This window comes from Ambystoma mexicanum, chromosome 2q, assembly GCF_040938575.1.
Source record: "Ambystoma mexicanum isolate Mex_15411 chromosome 2q, UKY_AmexF1_1, whole genome shotgun sequence".
Classification (NCBI taxonomy): domain Eukaryota; kingdom Metazoa; phylum Chordata; class Amphibia; order Caudata; family Ambystomatidae; genus Ambystoma; species Ambystoma mexicanum.
This window is the reverse complement of record NC_090924.1, coordinates 1,010,785,485-1,010,801,405: the sequence shown is the minus strand read 5'-3', so window position 1 is coordinate 1,010,801,405 and position 15,921 is coordinate 1,010,785,485. Positions and strand designations below refer to the sequence as shown.

General features: G+C 48.7%; 1 protein-coding gene across 1 annotated transcript in view; it reads left to right on the top strand.

The window, feature by feature from the left end:
• Positions 1-15,921, top strand: part of LOC138569907 (macrophage mannose receptor 1-like) — a 1,155,048-nt gene that overhangs the window by 104,763 nt on the left and 1,034,364 nt on the right. Inside the window, exon 5 of the mRNA XM_069648336.1 lies at positions 12,035-12,148. Within this exon, the coding sequence (XP_069504437.1) occupies positions 12,035-12,148 (114 nt within the window). The remainder of the gene's footprint in view (positions 1-12,034; positions 12,149-15,921) is intronic.

Genomic DNA, 15,921 nt, shown 5'->3' with positions numbered 1-15,921 from the left:
AAAAGTGTCATATCATTAAGGCATATTTCCAACAATGGTGACATCCAACCCACGCACATCCTAATATATTGTACACCAACATCCACATCATGAATGCCTTCCCCCAACAGTGCATCATTCCAAAAAACATTCCACACTGGACCCAGATGATCTCTCAACTTACCAATTAATCATCAGACCCCCTTTCATATGTAAAATCATTGAGAAGTCAGTAGGTAACCCACCTCTTAGCAGGATTGCACAACAATGGCTACTCCATGGCTACCTATCTGGTTTGTGACCCAATTGGAGCATAGAAACATCAACAATACAGGTTATTGGGGTGCCATAAAGATTATGAGCAAAGGAGATTGCCATTCTCTGTTCCTACTAGATCTCACCACTGCATTTCACACAGTAAATTAAACCCTTTTCACTCAAAAACTATTGGTTGGAATGAGATTCACTGTCTCAGTCCTTTGCTGGTTTGCTCCTAGTTAGCTAATATGCACCAATCAGTGCAAATGTAGTATTTCGAATCAGACCACCCTCTGTTCTCACGTGAAGCCCCTGAGGGCTCCATCCTCTCCCCACTAAACTTCCATCTATATAAAAAGCTGCTGGGATCACTTCTCACCAACCCAGATATACCAGTGCAGCAGTACGCAGATAACGAACAGCTTCATCTTAAATTAATTGTGTGTGAGCCATCACACAACTAAGAGGTTGTCTTGCAACAATCGAAACCTGGACTACGAGCGCAGACCAGAAACTCAACCGGATGAAAACAGAGTTTGTCTTTCTAAGCAATCCCTTGAAAAGTAAGGCCATCCAAGGTTTGATAAATGATATGCAATTAAAGGGGTTTTCACATCAACTGGCACCTTAGCAAAATTGTGCGGTTTGATGTTTGACAGCAATCTTCACAACATACTCTGGTCAAATCCAACAACACGGGGCACCAAGAAGTCCTCCTCCGGAAGATCATACCTTTGCTCCCTCAATCTGAGTTCCGGACTACAGTTCATCCTCTGTGGGATGGCAGCAATACCTCAAACCTTGGCCCCCTTAAAGACAGACGTATGCTTAACAAAGTCAACCAAAGAATTGGACCATATCTTTTTTTTTTTTTTATTACTTGTATATAATCAAAGAGAAAGATTTTTACAAGGATGCGACCTAAGAATAAGGGGAGCATCTTGAGATTTGGGGTCAAAATCTCAGCGTGTCGAGTGCAGTAGTGGTCTCAAAGGTTTTCTGTGACACGGACATCAGATGCTGGGAGCCTTGCCACTGGAAGTGAATGGTCAAGGGAGCGCCTAGGTTGCAGCGTTGATTTTGTTGAAGGCAGCTTCCATTATTTTGGCCGTCGCAGAAGCCCAGCGGGATTTTTCACCAGATATCAAACGGTACCACCATGTTTGCTCATCGATCAGTACCGAGTCGAGCCATAGGGGAGATAGAAAGGCTGTACGAACTTCAGTTAAAGCGGGGCAGTTTAGGAGAAGGTGGCGAACGGTCTCAGTAGAGTCCGGAAGTTTGCACAGTCTGCATGTGGTGTCGGTCGCCAATCTTCTCATCGCTAAGATTTCCCGCGTATGGAGCAGATTTAAGCGCGCTCTTAGAAATATAGAGCGAAGCTTTTTGTCCGGGAATCTCAGACAGTACGCCATGGGAAGTTTCAATTTATTGTAAGTCGGTGGAAGATGATTAAGGAACTTGGTTGCCGCCGCTTTGTCAGAAGTATTAATCCAGTCTTGTAGTTTCAGATTTTCACTGACTCTTTGCGGGTTTGAGATCAGGTCGTTTAATGTACAGTGCAAGTCTTCCAGTTTGGTTTTTTGAAGGTGAGTCCAATTTTGGACAGCCTTACAGTTCGATGACTCGAGTTCTTGGTCGATGATGTTGGAAATTGGCAGGCCGTCCTTAATAAGAATCTTCCTGAAGAGGGCCAATGAGGACCCACTGACGGAGGCACTTAGTGATAAGAGGCCCAGGTCTCGTCTGATGGCTTCGATTGGAATGGCGGTGGGTAGGCCTAGGAGCGATTTCCAAATGTAGGCTTCCAGAGACCGCCACAGTGTGGACGGAACAGTGAACATGGCGTCCATGCCATAGGTCAGGGTCGGTACCATTTTACCTTTGTAGAAATTAATGGCCGGCACTAGCGAGAATTTGCCATACTTTCTGTCGATCGCTCTTAGTTGAGATGTAAGTTGTTTAGTTTTAGACCATAGACGTTGTTGCATTGTGAGTTCCTGCGAGGAGCCATCGAAAATCATTCCTAGATATTTGAAGTGCGAGACCACTTCAATGTTGGTTTTACACACTGACCAGGGTCGAGTTTTTTTCTTGGAGCGGCCCGATCTGGAGAGGATCATGATTTTCGTTTTCGTCTGATTGATCTGAAGATTGTTGATGGTCATGTAGGCTTCCAGATTGTCCAGCTGCAGCTGGAGGCCGATCGGGGTTTGGTCAAACAGAATCAGGTCATCCGCGTAGAGAAGGCGTGAAAGGGAACTGTTGCCAAACTTCGGCGGGAAGCTTCGGACCTGGGCTTCCGAGTCTTTGTAGTCCCCCAGGAAAGCCACGAACAGAGCAGGGGCTAGAGGGCAGCCTTGTTTAACTCCTCTGTGAGCGGGGATTTCTTTAGACAGTGCTCCCTGTCTGTTCAACCGGACACTGAGTGCATTGTTGGTATGGAGGGCTATTATTGGTAGTAGCACGTCTTTCGGGCAGTTCCAGTTTTCCAGCTTTCTCCACAGTTTACATCTCTCAACTTTGTCGAATGCCTGAGAGAGGTCGATGAACGCCACGTAGACTGTGGGGGACCCTTGTTTTATTTTGGCTTTCAGAATGGTATGAGGATGTTTAATGCGGTACCGCTGTTTTTCTTGAAGCCTAGTTGGAATGGGTCACTGCAGGGGGCCAATTACGCCCATCGGTTGAAATGGTTCAGGAGGAGGGACGCAAAAAGTTTGCCCATTATGTCCAATAGGGCGATTGGGCGATAGTTTTCAGGCGCTTCCCTGCTTCCTTGCTTGAAGATTGGGATGATGATTGCTTTGGACCATGATGCTGGAATCTTTCTGGTGGATCGACAGTGGTCAAACAGAATACTGATGAAGCTGGACCATTCCATGTGGTGTTTCTTTAGGTCTATGTTCATCAGGCAGTCTGGGCCCGGAGCTCGTGAAGATTTTAGTTTTAGAATAGCTGCACTTATGTCTGCTGGAGCTGACAGGTCGATCCAGGGGGCGGCCGTAGTATCAAAAGACGTGTTAGTGGCAGAGGACGGACTGGCGAAAAGGTTGGTGAAAAATGTGACCCAGACTTGTTCCGGGACTGCGTTGATCATAGTTGAGGTTGTGATACCATGGGAGGCGTTTACCAGGGACCAGAAGTACGTGGTTTTCTTTGTCATTAAGACTCTCGTCATTAATTCAGCGTCGTGCTGGTAAAGTGCGGCTCGGCGTGCTCTGATCCATGATTTATAGATTTTATTTTCGTCTTTCCATCGGTCCCATGCAACAATGGTGTTATCAGCCTTGGCGCGTCTTCTGAGTAGTCTCAGTGCTTTTTTTCTCAATGCTATTTGTTTATCGTACTGATGAATATGGGCTTTTGGGGTCGCCAGCCCCTGTTTCACATGATGCATATGCTTGAGAAGCATAGGTAGGTAGTTCGGCCTTGGTGATGGAACGAGAACCGTTTCTGACTTAATGTCTGAGACGTACTGTTGAGTGATCATTCTGATGTTGGGCGATGTCAAGCAGAGACGCGTTAGTTGGGGATTCGTTTCGACCGATGTCAGGTAGCACGGTGCAGTGCGGCCGGTAGAAGGCCAGGATACTGTTAGCATATTATGGTCGCTTGGTAGAGTTTTGACTACGCGAAAATCTTGAATAATTGCACACAGTGCTGGGGAGGCGAAGATGTAATCTGGAGTGGCTGAAGACCGGTCTCTCTCCCAAGTCGGTAGATGTGGCTGGCCTTCTAAGATCCAGGCAGCGTTATGCAGGTTCCTTGATGTCATCAGGGTCATCCAAGCTTGGCCCCTGAGCTCCGCTGCTGTGGTGATGGTCGAGTTTCGGGGAATGTTTTGTGGTTGAATGCATTTCGCATTGAGGTCCCCGCAGATAAGTAGATAAGGGGTGTTCCATTCATTAAGAATCTCGTCGATTGCCTCAGCAATAGTTTGACAGAAGAGTGGTGTCGAAGACCTTTGTGGATTCCAGTAAGTAGTGAGCAGAGCGAGCGGTAGGGCTGAGGACTGCTTTGCGTGTGGTGTCGGGAATTCGTGTGCCGGGTTCCATTCAATTAAGACCGCCAGCACCTCGTAGGATCTTGCCGTTGTTTTGATAAGTTTTAGGTTTTGATCTGACCGAATCCCAATCAGAAGGCCTGCTGAGGGGCGGCCTAGTCGGCCTTTAACAGCTGGCGAGATCACGATGTCATAACCGTCCATAGATGGTTTTTCCTGGAGCCATGTTTCCTGGAGACAAAATATGTCAAATTGACCCAGGTCTACGGTATTGTGATCAGTTAGGTGGCAGTGTCCTCTGGTGTTCCAAGAGGCCAACGATAGGGCCTTTTGATAAAATTGGGTATCGGCTTCTTTTGATAATTGCTATCTAGTGCGCTTTAAAGATAGAGCATCCTTTATCCATTCCCATGGGCCAGATGGAATTGTCGAGTTTATGCTGGCCGTCGGCGAAGATGGTTTACGTAGCGCCTGGGGGCTGTAATTAAGCCGGACTCTTCGCGGGGACTGGTCTCTCCAGCTGAGCTTTCTGTTCTCCCGACGTGGTCTATGGGCTTGAGAATGGGGCGGGCGAGTCTTAGCAGGATCTTGTTTTCTAATATAGTGGCTTTTCTGTGGTGACCGATTTAGCTCGGAATGTTCACAGACTGGGCGTGTCGAGCGGGCAGGGAGTCTAGGCGCGTTTTCGGAGTCCCGGGTGAGAGTATGAAGTGAGATTTCAGTTCAATTCTACGGTTATCGTGTCGATTAGATGGAGTGTGGGCGCTTGACCTTCCTTTATTATGGTGTGTTTCTCTGATGGGGATCTTGGGATCCAGAGTTGGTAATTCCGAAAGCCACAAGCCTTGGGCTTTTAAGTCTTCACCGGCTTGGCGGCAGATGTCTTGTATTGCGGAGGAGTAGATGTGGAGGTAGGCTTTAGCCTTATTGTCTCTGTGATAAGGCTCAATCCACTTAAAGTCAGCCGAGTTTAGGTTCTTTAGGGAAGGTAGAGACGATGTTATCCTTAAGACAGTACTTCTGTTCAAGATGATATATTTGTCTTTGCTAGAAATTTGTTCTAGCTTGAAGAGGCGGGTGGGGTTGGCCCTCATATTGTCAGCATGTTGTAGTGCTTGCTGTCGGGAAGGGCAGGCGCCTGACATAGGCGACCTCGTTGATCTGGTTCTTGGTCTTGGTCTTCTTTGTGTGGCCGTCGCATGTCTTGGAGGGTCTGTATTGCCAACACCCTGAGTGGACTTGTGGGTACTCTGAATCGTCAATGATTGGAGTTGGGGGACCTCTGAATGCTTGAGGATGGAGGTAGACGGCGATGATTGTGAGAAAATGCCTTTGGAGGGACCTACCTCAGGCACTGCTTGAGCGTCGTCAGATGATTCCATCAGTATGAGACTTGAGTTTAGGGAGTCTTCTGTTAAGACCGAGGCCTTGGGTGGGTCCGTTACGCAGCTCGCTCGAATGGGACCACGAGCGGAGGGTCTCGCATCGGTGTGATGGTTGAGCGTCAACACTCCAAACTCATCCTTTCGTTGGGTCCGTTGGTGGGCTGGGACAGGTGATTGATCGGTCATAGCTAATTTTAGAACTTTCTTGGCTGTGGCCGTGTTTGTGCTTGACGATGGTTGTAGCTTATTCGCGAATATTGTGGCAGATTCGTTAAGGTTTTTAGGGTGGGAGGTCTGAGTTGATTTGTGCAGTGGTATGTCTGGTGCAGAACCTTTTTTCAAACAGGAGGGAGCTGCGGCCATGGGCGACACAGGGCCTGCCTCCTGACTTGTTGTATGCGTTAGGTCATACTTCAGGTCGATGGCTGTTATATATCCTTCTAAGAAGGTAAGCTTTGACTGTATGTTCGCCAAAATGGCCGTGTTGTCCTTTGAGACGTCGCTTAACGTTTCATACAGCTTGTAGAATGGGGCCATGGCAATGGTTATGGCTGACATGATTGTGGTCAGATCCTTTCTGTTGTTAGGGGACTCTTTGTGGGGCGATGAAGGAAGGTCCCATCTTCTTCCCGTCCTCAGTGGCGTGTCTCTAGTTCCTAAGGAGGCGGGGTTCGCCAAAGAGTGTCTACGAGTGGGATTGGTGGATCCAAAATCCCGCGTAGACGATGCTCTTGAAGCTGCTGGTCTCGTTTCGAAGTTGGGGTCGTCCCGACAGGAGAACTGGGATGCGGGGACTGGGTGACTGGACTTGGGCGAGGCAGGGGTTAAGACGGGCTTTACCTGCAGGTGGGGGGGCGTTTCTCTGTGTGGCCCTGCTATTGGTTGTAGTAGGTCTAGAATGTCCGTAAGGCCCTGAGGTGGCAATCTAGTGGTGTTTATTGGATCTGCGTTTGCGGATGCCACCCTCCCCGGGGTGGGTGGTGGTTGGGACCTCGCCAGCAGGTCTGAAGGTGTGACCGAAATGTCAACAGACGGGCAGTCAGAGCCCGGATGGGAATCAATTGGTGCGTCCAGTGAGGATCCAAGGAGGTGAGTGCTCAGAGGCGGAATTTGCCCGGCTGAGGATAGATGAGGCTCGGTTGAAGCTGTAATTTTCCTGGATTTGGGCACTGGAGGGATCTCGTCAAAAACTTCCAGGATTTCCGCATCTGATAGTTCAGACTCATTGGATAATTTTCTTTTGCTTTGTGTCTTGAAAAAATTCATCAGAGCGTTGGACAAACGCGGGGTGGAGAGGACAAGTTTTGCGTAGCCCTTTTTCCTTTGTGGTTGCTGTGAAACAACCTTTTTATTCTGGTTGCTAGCTTTATAAGAGCCGGGCGCTGGATTTTGCTGTTTCTTTGTCGAAAGAGTTTTGGAGTTTGGGGCTGCAACCGCCGTGGGCTTAAGTGTCAATTTGCTTTTATTCCTATGTGTTGGTCTTTTTGCAGGATGATTGGTGGAGAGTTTGGAGCTGGAGTTATCCAGTGTGTCAGGGGAGATGTCGGAATCTGAATCCGGACTCTCCTCGTGGAGGGCAATCGCAGGTAAAGGGTCAATATGGGTGTGAGAGTGCGTGGCATCATAGGCCCTGTTTTCCGGAGATCCGGTTGGGTCTAAAGGGGGAGATGTGGTCACTGGCATCAGAGGCGGCGTAGACATACTGGGTGACAGGTGTAAGGTAGTCTCTTCGGCGTGCTTTGGTGTGGTTAGGTTCCGTGAGTGAGTAGCGTCACCCGTGCCAGGTGTGCCCGGTTGGGCTTCCTGAGCCAGGTGAATCTGGGCCGTAGTGGTCCGAAGGAACGGGCTCTTCCGCCGGTTGCAGGGATTCTCCAAATCAGGAGAATTGATGATCCGCAGTGTAAAGTTCGCAGCTTCTGCAGCGAGCGGGGCTGGTGCCCGTCTGCCCGTATCATCACGGGTGCTGGGCGCTTCAAAGGTGGCCGCTGGCTTTAGGGTGATAACCGAAGATGTCGAGCAGTGGACGTCGTACGCGGCAGCCGTCAGCGATGTGGCCACCCTCAGACCCCCTGGCAGGGGCCCTCCGGCTCCCGCACAGCCTGGGTCGCTCGCCGAAGCGGTGGGGGGGCGGCCATCATCGGTTGGTGCTAACGGGCCTTGTCGTTGGTCTTGGAGAAGACCATAAGTTAAGACTGAGGAGGCCTCGTGGTTGAAAGCTGGAGGCTGACTCGAGGTAAGTGGGGTCCTTTTCGTGTGGCTCCTTAATAAGCGTTGATCTGGATCTTCCTCCATCTCAGATAAAGGATGCTGGAAGGGGAAGGCAGGGGGAAGGGGGGAAGGAGAAGGGGGAAAAGGAACGGAGGAAGGGACGAAGGGCAGGCACAGGACCGGGGAGGGAAGAAAGGGAAGGGAAGGAACGGGTGGGGCGGGATGGGTGGGATGGGGTGGGGAGCAGGAGGATAAGGTGTCAGTGACAGCAGATAGCAAAGATCGGTCGGCTAAGCAAGACCAAGGGGGGCTCAGAGCTCACTTTGAAACCCCACACTCGTTTCGGTTTTCTGTTTCTGTTGAGCTCAGCTCAGTTCAGTTCAGATTTGGTTCAGAACAAAAGGGAGCCCCGATAGGGGGATAGGTGGCAGTGCAGGACAAAGAGAGAGTATCCGCTGGGCGGTAAGGTTACTGAACGCCTACCTCTGTGTCCTGGCAGTTCTCATGCAGCTCTCTTGTATCGGTGAGTCTGCCCGACAGCCCCAGCTCCCAGAGCGGACTGGAGCAGACTGGAACTCTGCCCGGAACTGCGCGCGTGCTCTGCGCGGAAGAAGGGTTTTTATGGAGGTTGGGCTTGTTTTCTCCAAAAGCCCAGCCCCAGCCAAAAGCAGAAAAAGCAGAGGAAGCAGCACGCACGTCCTCTCGTGGTGTGGGATGGAGCAGACTGGAACTCTGCCCGGAACTCCGCCCATATCTCTCCAATCCTTAGATAACTTCATTGGCTCCCCATTCCGACAACAACATTCTTTAAGACAGATACCCATTCGGACAACAACATTCTTTAAGAAAGAAGGCATCACAAATATCAACCTACCTGACCATGAATGTCTCGATTCTGGCTGCTTGTGCAAATCTAGGATCCACACCACCTCACACCAAGACAGCCTGGAAAGAGAAAACAAGAAAACAATCATTCACGTGCTGTGTGCCAGCCAATTGGAATTCACTTAGAACACATCTAACACCGTTTCAGTTCAGGAAGGGGCTACAAACCTTGATATTTAAGGAATTTTTAAGAGACATCACAAACACCCAGCTCCTACCATGGGAGGCAAATCTCTTGGTGTACTCTACAGACGTGACCCCCCAACACCCCTCCCTCCATGCCCTGCCTTCATTGTACACCTTTTTCAATAAAAACGTTACTGGTCTTTACTGAAATAATTCTAGCCAAACTAATAGCAGGGCAAACGCAGTAACGTGCCCCAATTCTAGCAAAATATATTGTATAGCACATGTTGCAACCCTTCTTTTATCATTGGGCCATACTCCATAGCCTCTAAGCGAGGATTGTGCAGCATGAAAGCCTATACATTCATCCATTCCATGTACAATTCAAGCAAGGAGGCACATGCTTTAACTTCTTTCTAAACCACAGCAACTGTTAACACTTACAATCTGCTACACATGTTAGTCCTTGTGCTTAGTTTGGGTTATCATCAGCCTTTTAATCATGTCCCTGTGTTGTATATTGGTGGATTATATATGTGTTGCAAGATCGGCACACCCGAAACTACATAATCTGGGACCATCCTGTCCACCCTCCCCACCCAAACCCCTTCTCTCCCTTCTCCATCTGTGCTTGCTGACCCTCCTTTAGCCACCCTCCCACCATCCTTCTTGTCCTTTCCTCTTTTCACCCCTGACGAGGTCGCTAGACAAGTCCGATCTATGGAAGCCTCGTCAAAACAGGTTCACCCCTGTTCCTCTAAAACCATCAAGGACCACATTGACACCCTCGCTCCGGCCCTTGCTGATTTTTGCAACCACTCCTTTGCCTCGGGATCCTCCCCCTCCCCTCTGAAGCACTCCTTTGTGCATCCTCTTCTCAAGAAACCCACAGCTGATCATTCTTGTCCAGCTAACTATCGCCCAATTTTCATTACTCCCTTTCTTGGCAAACTCCTGGAAAAGTTGGCCATTTCTCAGCTTAACCTTCATTCAAATTCTGTTGGCTGTCTCCATGACCACCAGTCTGGCTTCAGAGCTGCCAGAAGCATGGAAACTGCTCTCCTGAACATCCGTGAAGATCTGCTCTCCAACCTTGACTCTAACATTCCCTCTGTTCTCATCCTCCTCGATCTCTCTTCTGCCTTCGACACGGTCAACCATGCCATCCTGCTCAACCGTCTCTGTGAAAACCTGGGTATCACTGATCAGGCTCTGGCCTGGCTGACCTCTTTCCTCTCAGATCGACCATCCCAGGTCCAACTTGGGCCCTTCCTTTCATCTATCTTCCTCTCTATCTGTGGTGTTCACCAGGGGTCTAACCTCTCGCCCTGGCTTTTCAACCAATACCTGGCAACTCTCGCCCACTGCATTGCCACTTTCTGCTCAAATTTCCAGTGCTACGCTGACGACACTCAACTCATTTTTAGGCTGCCATCTGCCACCCCCTCTCCCTCTCTCATCTCTGATTGCCTAACTGCCATTCAAGATTGGTGTTCCGCCAATGATCTTTGTCTGAATGCCAGCAAGACGGAGATCCTCCTCATTGGCACACCTTCACCATCCTTTCCACTCACTCTCTGGCCGGCCTCCCTTGGCCCTCCTCCTACCCCCACTTGCAAGGCTAAGAACCTCGGGGTCATCTTTGACTCCACCCTTTCCTTCTCCGCCCACATCTCTGAGGTCTCTAAAAAGTCAAATTTCCGACTGCACCTCCTCAGAGATACTGTGCCTTTCCTCTCCTTCCCCCAGAAGCTCATGCTATCCCAAGCTCTGGTTTTCTCTAGCTTGGACTATTTTAACAGCCTCTTTCTAAATCTACCTGCCTCTACTCTCCATCCTCTGCAACTAATCCAGAACAGGACTGCGAGACTTGTCCTTGGCCTGAAGCCCTGGGATCGTATCTCTCCAGCTCTGAAATCTCTCCACTGGCTCCCAGTGGATGCAAGGATTAAATTCAAAACCCTCTGCATTATCCACAAGGCTTTCTGGGGCCTGGGTCCAAAATACCTTCAGCTATCCCTTCGCAAATACCTCCCCTCTCGAGCTCTTTGCTCCTCTACCTCCAACTCCCTCAGGGTCAGTCGTTTTTCAAAGAAACGAGCTGGGGGTAGATCTCTGTCTTCAGCCGGGGCCTCCCTCTGCAATAGCCTCCCTGCCACTCTAAAACTTGAGGAGAACCACCGCCAGTCCCAGAAGCACCTCAAGACCATCCTCTTTTCTTCTGCCTTCGCTCCCCCTCTCCCCTGCTGATCTGTTCTCTCTTGGCACTGTGCACCTGGCCACCCTCTGCCCTTGTGGTCCAGTTACCTGCTCACCCTGCCACCCTCCCGCACTGCCTCTGGGCCACCCCTTGCACTGGGGTCTGTATCTGTACCCATACAGCACCCCCCCTTTTTCTTCCTGCACTTATCAGACTTACCCTGTCTGCTGCCTTAAACCTAGCACTTGCAAATTGCTGGCTGCACTACCACTGTTTGTTGCCTTTATTATTTAATTATTGTTATTTATCTGTTTCTCCTCTGCTTCGCACTTTCCACTTCTCCCTCCTTCCATGCACTTTTCCCCTCCCCCTCTCCCATGCACTTGCGCGTTCTCAATGTCACTGGGCCTAGTAAGATTGCTGTTTTGTTCTCCCCTGTTCCCCTCCCTTGCCGCGCTCTGAAACACTTGTGTACGTGAGCGCTATAAATAAAATATCAATCAATCAATCAGTCATTTCAGTCGCTTGCATATTTAATAAACATATTCTGGTAATGGAGTCCGATTGTTATGTACATGTATTGATAAATATGGGATGTTGCCCCCGGTTCTTAGCTGTAGGCTGAAGACAGCACATTGACTAGTTTTTAAGGACAGACCATTGGTTTATGGGACATGTAGTTTAAGCATCAAGTAAGCTAAGCATCATAAGCATCACCATGTCAAGTGCGGGAGTCGGAGGGGCTTACTGTTATTTTCTATTCAATGCAGTGCAGAAATTCAAATGCTTAGCGCTTAAGGGGTAAAAGCACTGACATCATCGCATCTCTGATTTTCAGTTCTTTTCTAAGGCCTCATGATCATTGGGAGTTCCACACATGGCCTCTGGTCCTTCCCAAACCACCATTCCATATTATATGTCGTGTCCGCTTTTAGTACTTCAAGATAATTGTTCAGCAACTGTATTACTTTATCTTTTATTTTCCAGGGCTCGTTCAAAATTTTGATTCTGCCATGTGGATCGGGCTTAATAGTTTAGATGTCAACAGTGGATGGCAATGGAGTGATGGCCGTCCATTCAGATTCTTAAACTGGGCTCCAGGTACGTAGGAGCAAACAATTTAAACAATTATCTTCAGTAACAATATATTGAATAACACCAATACATGTTCGCAAATGGCTATACGCACTGTCACGTTAGTATCCAGCAAAGCTGTGCCATAATGCAGGAGACATGACATGGCTCCATTGCAGGCGTCGGCATGGTGCATACAATTGGCTCCGGCACCAATGAAAAAGTGGCCCACAGTCGCAAGTGGCAATTCCTTCTGTTTGTGACAGACTGTTTGAGTAGAACTCAATCAGCAGTTTTTTGGAGCACCAAGTGGCCGTTTTTTGGGTAAAATGTGCTGTGAGTTGTGCATTTTAAAGAATATGTTTTCAGTAACACTGGTCAAAACTACTACCTGCTCAGTGAAGTACCTCATCAAACTGGCCCACATTGGCCAAAAGAGTGCCCCACTTTCACCCCAAAAAATGGCCAACACTAGTGAGCTGTGCATTGCCCTATTGCCCTATATGTCAGTCTGAAGCTATTCACAGCATGCATATGTCCTTTGCGAGTTTAATAATAATGAGGATTTGCCTCCCCCACAGATACTTTCATTATCACCCGGGGCGGGGGGGCGGGGCGGGGTGTTTTCGGTCGGGGCTTCAGCCAATCAAGTTCCACGGATCGCGGGCTGAAACCTCTAGTCTCAGCCTGCGTTCCATGCTACCTCACCTGCCCTGCAGCACCACCCCCCTTCTTATTTTCTTTTTTTGACTATTTCCCAACCCCCCTCCACTCCCACCCTGAGTGTTGTGGCTGCGGCATACGCTTCACTGCCTCTCACTCTTCCAGGCTGCCATTTTAGCAAAGGGTTTTCATTCATTGAACGGGAAGCGTGCAACATCCCGTTCAATGAATGAAAATCCTTTTATTTCTTAACACCCCGGGTTACGGCTTTGGTGACCCGGGGTTCTAAAGGGGCTAGCAGCCCGTACCAGGGGCTGGAACAGGGGTAACCTCCCAGTGTCCTCGTTAGTTTTATAGTCAGGCCTATAACTTGGGCTGCCGGCCCTTCCCCCCTGTTCCAGCCCTTGCAACGGGGTGCTAACACCATATTAATAATTTGGCGTTGCGAGTAACAATGGGAATAAAGCGGTAGTCATTCCATGACTGCCAGTTTACCACCAGTTTTCTACACCAGTGTATTATGACTTTCAAGGAAAAGTGGAGGCGATACCATACCTCCGGTATATTGCAGGAGGTATCCCCTCCACTTTACAGCAAAAATGGGAGGCATTACCACGGGGAGAATTCTGCCGTAATTACTTAAAAATCAAAATGGAGTCTTGCAGACTCCAAACATGGGGATTAAGTTTGCCATTATTTTATTCCTCTGTAAATCCACTGGGGTGACTGACAGTAACGGTAAAGGAGTTTGGCAGTAATTCAGTTCATTATTATTATTATTATTATTATTTTTTTTTTTTATTGGCATACTCATAACAAGGTCAGTTATATAGCACTATTCTTCTGGGTGAATGACAGCAGCATGTTTTTGTTCTCTGGGAAGAATTATATTTGCAGAGCATGGCCACCTAATTTTCCATACATTCTCTGCATGGTCCAGGAAAAGTGTGTTTGTGCTGTCAGCAGTGCACATTCACACCAGGCATATCCTAGAGTATGTTACAATACCGCGCTGTGTGAAACGTATTTTGTGAATTCCCACCCTAGTATAGCATGGTTTCAGTGCCTGTCGGAACACCAGTCTTTCTTATTACATTCCCATTAACACTCGTGCACGTCATAGCCCCGTACCGTTGGCTTCAATCTTCATAAAGCTGATTTATGAAATGGCCAGTCACACTGGAAAACACAGCTCACCGATCCAAACACATCACAACATCTAAACACCAAGTATTGGCAATGCCAACAGTTTGGGGTTTTGGATTGGCGTGGGATAGGCATTTGCTAGACACTGATATAATGTTACTAACTGGTCATTAATCTACAAAATGGTGCGAGAACCTGGGCTTATAATACCAGTGTGTGGCACATGTCTTACAAAAGTATCGTGTTGTCAGCTTCAATTAAACTATTCATCCTCAGAGGACTCCTTTGAAAAATCACCAGTAGGCTTTGAGTGCACAGTCTGATGGCTAAGACTTGATAAAGCTAGCTCAATGAGATCCCACGAAGGTGTGTTTTGGGCATAGAGAGGCAGGAAATGTGTGTGAATAGTCAAAGGGATTAGTAGGCCATCAGCAGTCAATCGGTGGGTAAATAACCAAACAACACCTAGAAGCACTGTGTCCCTCCTAATAAGCACCACCAGATTGACCAAACGAATCAAGTAGTGCTGAAACCTGTTATCCTTACAGTGTGATAAGACAAGCCACCATTGCCTGAGAACAGAGCCCAATATATCGGCGTGATAAAGTACTTCAGTGTCGAAAAAGATTTCCATTGGTGTTCAAAATGAGATCAAAACATTTGGGGCCCAATTAATGGAAACGTGTCCATGGATCCCGCAAAGTTCCAGTGCTGAGAACGGCTTTGCACATCCCTGTGTGCAGGAAAACTTTTGCGCGCTCTGTATTCATGGAATGAATCCCGCAAAGTAACCCTATGCACAGGTAGTGGCCGGAACGCCCCCAACACTTCACCACTCAAAGCAAATCCAGCCACATACACCTACCTTTGCGAGCTCCCCGGCTGCAAACTCATGCAGCCTGGTAATTGTCATGATGCCTACCCCCGGGCATCAGGACCAAGGCCCTCTGCTCCGGGAGCAGGCATCCAGACATTTGTTTAAACCTCAGCAGCCCCGGCTAGGGGCTGTCTGGGTTCAGTCCTGGCGCCTTGGGCGCCAGGCTCATTATAGAAATCAGTCCTGGCGCAATAGGCGCCAGGCTCATAGACTTTACTTACCTGATGCAGACCATGCTGCAAAAGAGTCCAAGCCTACATAAGGCCTGGATGCGACTATTTTGTTACAGGAACTATTTTTTACTTGGGCGTGGCTCTAAGGAACCTCTTACCTGGAACTACTTTGGAGGCTATTTAAACCACACCCGAACAGCAGCACATGCTTCGCGTTATTCTGCATCCAGCAGTGTGACGCTCACCGTGCCTGCAGCCAGCATCCAGTCTTCTGCCACGCCCGCGTGCCTGCAGCCAGCATCCAGTCTTCTGCCACGCCCGCCTCGAATCCGGAGCTCCTAGAATAAAGAAGAGGAAAAGGACAAGGTTAGAAAACAAACTTATTTTCAAATTCCTCACCTAATTCCGGAACTATTTCATCTCCGGACCTGGAAGGTACATCAGTCCTGCACGCGTTGCTTCGCCAGCTCCAGCACGGCGCCATACTCACCAGTTCTCACAGCATATTTCGATTCGGCACTGTCTCCATCATTTCTTCGCCGTAATCCGGCACCTAGGGGACACAAAAAAAACAAGGTGAGCCAAGGGAATCAACAAATACAACCTCTTACCACCATAGACTTACCTGATTTACCACCGGCGGTATTATTCCATAACTCTCCACATTTTCATATGCCGCATCTGTAAAGAGGGAGAAAAACAACGCGTTAACGCATGCAATAGTTACCGGACAGCGCTGGGTAACACAGACTCTTACCTGAACGCCAGCAGCAGCTACAAGACCTTCTTCTCACAAACTCAGTTGCAATTTAAGGAAGGAACTGGACAAGAGTGAACATCGGGCACATTGAACTCTTTGAACTTGATACTTACCAATCCCGCCAGGGACTTCAGAGTCAATACTTACCGGAACTCTCCCAACGCCTTCAAACCAGTGAAGT